This window comes from Benincasa hispida, chromosome 10, assembly GCF_009727055.1.
Source record: "Benincasa hispida cultivar B227 chromosome 10, ASM972705v1, whole genome shotgun sequence".
In the NCBI taxonomy this organism is placed as follows: Eukaryota; Viridiplantae; Streptophyta; class Magnoliopsida; order Cucurbitales; family Cucurbitaceae; genus Benincasa; species Benincasa hispida.
In genome coordinates, this window is record NC_052358.1 from 52,135,343 (window position 1) to 52,142,789 (window position 7,447).

At 28.0% G+C, this 7,447-nt stretch overlaps 1 protein-coding gene across 1 annotated transcript; it reads left to right on the forward strand.

Annotated features, from left to right (window-relative positions):
* Nucleotides 1-5,759: 5,759 nt before the first annotated feature.
* On the forward strand, nt 5,760-7,146 carry LOC120088684 (extensin-3-like). Its single transcript, XM_039046103.1, has 2 exons — nt 5,760-6,511; nt 6,597-7,146. The coding sequence occupies exons 1-2, from the start codon at nt 5,809-5,811 to the stop codon at nt 6,848-6,850; spliced, it is 957 nt and encodes a 318-aa protein (XP_038902031.1). The 5' UTR covers nt 5,760-5,808; the 3' UTR covers nt 6,851-7,146.
* Nucleotides 7,147-7,447: the final 301 nt, after the last annotated feature.

A 7,447-nucleotide genomic window follows, 5' to 3' on the forward strand; every position in this document is an offset into this window, starting at 1 on the left:
TTTTGTTGGTGTAATCCTCAACTTAGGATTTGAATTAAATGGCAGGTTAAACTACAAGTTTAAATTTGAACTTTAAATTCTTTTTAGAAGTCTTTAAAATTCTTAATTTTGTGAATTTTAAAAAATGTCTGATAGGTGAATGATCTATTAAACGAAACTTAAAGTTTAAGAAACATTATATACACAATCTAAAGTTTAAAAATTTATTCACACTTTTAAATTTAAGAATATATTAGACACAAAATTAAAAGTTAATAAGCTTATTAAACGTTTTTTTGTAGTTCAAAGATTTATTTAGCATGTACTTAAAAGTTTAGGAACTAAATTTGTAATATAACTTAAATGAAATAGACTTTCATGTACTATATACTCACAATCTTTTTTTTATTAAGTTTTTGAGTTTAATTTTCATTCGGTCCTTAAAAGTTTCAAATGTTAAACTTTTATTATCAACTCTTTAATTAAAGTTGTCTTTATTTAGACTTCGAGTTTCATTATTTTATACTTTTACTCACAAGTTTTGACTAATACTCATTTTTAGTTTTTAGGATTAGGATTAATGTTTAGTCTATTAATTTAAAATGATCATGATGTTATTTGTTTAATGAACTTTAATCGTGATGGAAAATTAGTAAAAACTAATTTGATTATTGTATGATCTCTATATTGTATTTGAGACTAAATTGAAAATTTTGAAATACCTTAGTCTAAATTGGAAAAAAAAAAAATACTAAACCAATAGAGACTAAAACATATATTTAATGGTTCAAATTAGTAATTATTTTTTCTTAAATTGTCAGTAGGAGTGTGTAGCGGTCGGTCGGAGTCGATAAATATTCAAACAAACTTTGACTGTCAAGGAGTACAAACCAATCGTTAATAGGTTAGTTTTGGTTGGTTTTATTCTTTAAATCTTTTTAAAAAATTGTCGGTTTGGATTTTTCTCCAACTGATGTTGACTGAACTCTTCCTCTTCTTCGATTGATCGCCTTTGATTTGATTAGTTTTGATCAATCAACTCGATTGTTCAGTCTATAATACTCACCCTTGATCCCAAGGGTTCTATTTATAATTTATACTCAATTTTTGTCATAGTTGAAAACATGCCATCATCATGATCTTTGCAGTATAGTAGGAAGGAAAGAAAAAAAATGGCCATTTCATATATATTCACATTACACTTAAATTTTCAAAATGGTAAATTAACCAACACATACAATTGAAGAAAAAAAAGTCTTGAAGAGGCAAGGAAATGGGTTGGTGTTTGGTGACCCAAAGAAAGAGGCAAGTCATAAATGGAAAAGGCAAAGAAAAAGAGAGGGAAAGGTTGAAAAAAACCAAGTCAATGCCATTCCATTTAAATGTTAGTTAAAGCTTAAGCTTAAAAGAGTCTCTGAAACTTTAACAGAAATTAATATATAGGTTCACATATAGGGAATAATCTAGGTGTAACATTAGGTTTCAAAAATAGCAAAATTTAGAGGCCCCCACCCATGTAGATTTTATATACCATCAATATATTTGATTATGTAATAGATATAATCAATTGATTTCGAAGAAAATATCGAAGTCTTAATTTTATAAAAAATTAGGTGAAATTTTCGATAAAATATCAATTTCGATGTATTTGTTAAAAAAATTATAAATAAATAAATTTCAATTATAAATAAACATTTTATGATTTTTAAACAAAGTTAATATGTCTATTATTTATATTATAAATACATTAATGCTATTTTGTTACTTCTTTTTATTAATTTTTTATATTTTAAAAATTATTTTGTGATACAATGAAAATATCAATTCATCCCTCGTGTTAATCTCGAATCTATGAAAACGTGAAAATATCGACATGTATTCATAAATTTTATTTATGAATATATTTACCATATGCATGATATGAATGAGGATGCTAATAGTGTACTTATACTTTTTATTGTGTTCAGTTTCTCTTTTTAAATAGTGTTGTGTTATATATATATTTTATGAAGTACTTGTTTTCCATATCTCATATGAAAAATCAGATTTCAAATATTTGGCTATATTGCTAAACTCAAATTTTGTTGTTAGATTTGAAGATATGGAAAATCTTTTAGTTACCCATTAGAAAAAAAAAATGGAAAAGGAGAAAAAATTAAGAATTTCTTTATTAGGAAAAAAAAAAGAAAAATTTAAAAATATCATTTCAATCCATGTATTTTCATATGTTCAATTCATGTATTTCTATGGGTTCAATTTTAGTCCCTACATTTTTAATAGATCTTAAATTTAATCCCTCAATGTTAATTTTTGTTCAAACTGGTTAAATAATAAATATAATAATTTTAATGTAAGGAAGTACAATGTGTGAATATATTTTCAAAATTGTATATTAAAATACTAATATATACTAAAAGATTTTTGAAAAATCATCAATGATTAAAAAATAAGCCAAATTTTGAGAACTAAAAAGTAACTTTTAAAAAATTATTTTTGTTTTTGGAATTTGACTAAGAATTTGACCATTATACTTAACAAAGATACAAATCATTGTAAGAAACGTGGACGAAATAGATTTAATTTGAAAAAACAAAAACAAAAAAAAATAGTTACCAAATGAGTCTAAATAGTTTGAAGTATCATTTTAGAGTTCAATATCACATGAGGGGCATGAAAATTAGAATTTCTAATCTCTAAATGAAGAATATACGCCTTAATTAGTTGATCTATGCTCAAATTGATATGTAGTTTTGAAAATTAATTAAGAAATCAAATTGAGACCAAACTAAAATATTGAAATTAAGCAAAAAAAAAAAAAAAAAAACTTTAAACAAATAAATGTATTTTATCTTTTAAACTATTGAATGGCAAGAAAGAGAAAGGGACTTCACATTTCGAGGTTAAGACACAAACAAAATACAACCACGAACATTATAAACAAGACAAAGAAAACAAAGCAACTCACCTAAAAAGATTCCATATCAAAGAAACAGATCTCAAAGAGAACAAAACCAACATGATTTTCCTGATTAGAAACCTCAAGCCACTTTAATTAAGTGAGGAACACATCAGACCGAATAACTAAACTAATCATCTAGGAGACACAAAGTAGCATTATGAACACGGAAGTTACACTCTTTCTAAAAATGATAAGATACAATAGCACACAACATACTTTTCTCCAAACTTTTGGTCACGATATCTTTTTTAAAATAACAATCTATACAAACTATGTGTCCACTTTGAGAAATTGTATGAAACAACATTATATTAGGCATAGACAACACTTTTATCGTCATATTGGCATCATTAAAATGTCATCAAACAAGTGGATATGTTTGAAAGGTGTGTATTATGGTAAAATCACATACTTTTATGCTTTAGTTGTTCACTATTATTCTCATATACATATATAGCTACAATTGAATGCCTAGGCAATTTCTTAATAATGTCTTAGTGGCATTTTTTGGTAGAAATATTGACATCTTTCTTATTTTGATTGACTCTTTTTCTTTTTGGTGGAGAAGAACTTTAATTTATTACCAACCCATTTCAGCTCCAATATATTGTTCTCTTAATTTTCAATATGTTTCAAAATAATCCTTTGAATAAAAAAGGTCACATTTTCTTTTCTTTGATAGAAATATTAAATGAGATTGGCAATTATTTCTAATCAGTAAGTAAATATTATTTATATTAAGTATATGTTAATTTAAGACTTTTAATGTTTTGTAGCAATTTAACATTAGGGCAAAACCAAAAGTTCTAAGGTCAAATTTTTGTTATTTTTCAAATTCAACAAATGAGTGTGTTATTAAAAGATTTAGATGTGCTCAAACTTATTGATGAGATCCTATATGATAGTTATTTGATTTTTGATTTTTTAAAATTTTGTTTCTTTTCTTGCAATTATTATTATTATTATTATTATTATTATTATTACCAAAATTCTCATCTTTCATAAAGAATTGTATTTCTAAATTCTAAAAACAATAACAATTTTTTAAAATTTATTTTCAAGTTTCCAATATTTAGCTTGGATTTTGAAAGTACTTGTAAAAGAAAAATAGATAGCAAAATAAAAAAATTCATACATAGATAGGAAGTAGTATTTATATGCTTAAATTTTTTAAAATTAAATTTCAAAAATCAAATAGTGATCAAATGAAGTATAATTTTATAAATTTAGTGCTGATAAGAGTTTTTATAATAGAAGAGTATATATTAACAATGTTTTTATAATAGAAGTGTATATATTAACAATGTTATTCTTCATACCATTTTGTGTGACCTATCTTAACTTGGTTTTAGAAGTGCATTTCTAGGTAATCAAAGTATATGGTTTATCGATTTTTTCGGTTAAATGATAAAAAATATTCTTGAAGTATAGAGTTGATTTCAATTATATTTTCGAACTTTGAAAAATGTTTCATTTTGACATTTGAAGTTTGAAGTTTTATTTTTCCCTCAAATCACACCTCGAAGATTTTTTCTATAAAATTTATGGACTAGCTAAAAGTTTATATATGCTTGCGTGTTGCTTATGTTAACAAATATAATATATACGATAGTAAATTAGGGGTTAGGGTGAGCAAAATATAATATATGGGAGAACATAAAATTGGAGACATGAGATTAAAAGGAGGGCGAAAGCATGAATGATTCACATGCACCATGTGCCATTTATTTTGTTTACATATATGGTTTTAGATTTGTTCTCATAAGTAGATATAAAGTTTTGTCTTTATGAATTTAACCGAAAAGACTTACTTTTGGTTATTTTTAAAAGAATTTCATAGTTTAAATTCGAAAGAGTAAAATGAAACTTTTAAAAAATTCGGAATAATTGATACCAATTCCATAATTTAGAGATAATTTTTATAATTCAATTTTGTATTTCAAATAGCAAAGCTCATTTTGAACCCCTATATTTAAACCCTAAAACCTATATATAGAAATGTTTTTATTACTTTTATCTTTAAAAAATTTAGTGTCAGTAAATTTGATCTTTTAAGTGTATGGTCTAATAAATTTCAAAAAATTGAAAGTTTATTACAATTTGACCCACTGACCAATAAGGTGAAAATAAACTATTTATAAAATTTTTGAAAAAAGAAAAAATAGCAAAGAGTGCACAAAGAAAGTGAACAAAATTTATAATGAGCATACTTACCTATAGTATTTAAATGGATAGATTTGGATTTGTTGAATTCATTCAACTAAGATATTTGGAGTATAATTCAACTTATTAAGATATACACATTCGATTAAGAAATTAAAAACTTTAAATTCTACACCATTTATAGTACTATTGAATAACTCGAAAGAGAAGAAAAATTAATACATAATAATATAAAACCTAAAACAATTACAAGTCAGTTGAAGGGATTTCATCCATTTAGTTGGGAGTTAACCCAACCTAGAACATATTAAACACATAATTAGGCCTACTAAGTTATCATAGCCTATTCATTTCACACCTATCTTATTTAGAAAACCCCAAATAACATTTTACTTAATATTTAAAAATAAAAAAGTGAACATATAAAATACTTCATTCAATTTTCCCATGATGCGGGCAAGCATTAGTGATTACAAATGTGCATTTCAATTGAAGTATAAAAAATTAAAAGAAAAAAGAAGTTAGGTGGAAAAATCCTAGAGCTCACAAGTGGAAGACCCAACTTGGGAAAGGAAAAAAAAATATTCAACTCTCAATTTGAATTTTTGCTCATTGCTCATAATATAAAAACCCCATCAGCTCAAACATTTCCAACATCAGGAATTCAGTTTCACAAAACTTAATTTAAAGCTTTATAGTATCCAACCATGGCTTTCATATATTCAAAAGTAATCATTCTCTTCATTTGGGCATGTTTCTCAACTCTAAGCTCTGCTAATGTGGGTCGGTTTCGGGGATATAATTCCACTTTGAACCGGTCTCCACCACCGCCATTACGGCGGTTCCCACCGTCACCACCACCATCAAGACGTCCTCCAACCCCGCCATCACGACGGTTTCCACCACCACCATCACATCATCCTCGAACACCTCCGTCACGACAATTTCCCCCACCACCACCATCACGACGTCCTCGAACACCACCATCACAATGGTTGCCACCACCACCACGACACCCTCGAACACCACCATCACCACGACATCCTCGAACACCACCACTAGTTCTATCATCACCACCACCGCCATCAAGAAGGTGTAGAACACCACCACAACAATCGCCACCACCTTCACCACCGTCGCAACAACCCCAAACACCACCATCACCAATGATGTCACCACCACCACAATCACGACGACCGCGAACACCACCATCCCAAAAAATACCACCACCACCTCCATCAGTACCATCACCATCGCCATTACCATCATTACCACCATCACCATCACCACTACCGATCCCACAAAGTCCAAGAAAGATAATAGTGGGTGGTTCCAAGCAATGGCAGCTTGGCTTCGATTATAATGATTGGGCACTCAAAAATGGTCCCTTTTATGTAAATGATATTCTAGGTAAGCTTTTTTAAGCTCATTTCCATGGTTAATATGATAACATTTCATTCCCAAACTTACTTCGAAAGTTGGTTTTTTTTGGCAGTGTTCAAATACGATCCTCCAAACACTTCAACTCCTCCTCATAGTGTTTATCAGCTACCAAACATGAGAAGCTTTGCCAATTGTGATTTGGGAAAGGGCAAAATGGTAGCAAATATAACACAAGGAAGTCGAGATGGGTTTGAGTTTGTGCTCAAAGACCAAAATCCTTACTACTTTGCTTGCGGAGAAGGCAATGGCTTCCATTGCAAACTTGGATCCATGAAGTTCACCCTCACACCAATAGTTAAGGGTTGATTATATCGTGGGTTTTTTCGTCAGAACAATATTAGGTGCATTCCAAGATATATTTATCTTCGTGTAATTTCACTCTAAAATAATTCAAAAGTATTAAAAAAAGAAGTAAAAAAGTTTTTTACGTGACAATCTATGAATGGAAAATTGAGTGAGATGTACAAAAATGAGTATAGCTTAGGATGTACTTAAATATTTTTCTTTTTAAAATGTATTTCTTCTCAAACCTTCACAACAATGTAGTTTCTATGAACTAGAATTAATTAATACGGTTAAATAAGATATTCCAATGGGAGAAAGATGATGACCGAGCTAGTTGTACTTTTGTTTTATGTGGTTCATTTCTTGAGTTCAGCTTCTATAGTATGGAAAACAAACGTATGTTTTTTTAATCGAGAGTAAATGTCTTAATTAGTGGAACAAAGTTCAAATTGGCCACTCTTGTTACTTCTAATGAATTGAATTTGTGTTTCAATATTTGCCCATCTTTTTTTTTAGTATATACACAATATATATTATAAATATCAACATGAATAATCATGTCATATGTCATTGAAAAAAAAAAAGCTATTCTATGTATGAAGAGTAAGTCATATGTTA

Bases quoted from the DNA above. Each gene is read 5' to 3' on its own strand.
- LOC120088684 (XM_039046103.1), top strand. From the start codon at position 5,809: ATGGCTTTCATATATTCAAAAGTAATCATTCTCTTCATTTGGGCATGT. The intron at 6,512-6,596 runs GTAAGCTTTTTT...TTTTTTTGGCAG, and splicing joins TTATGTAAATGATATTCTAG to TGTTCAAATACGATCCTCCA.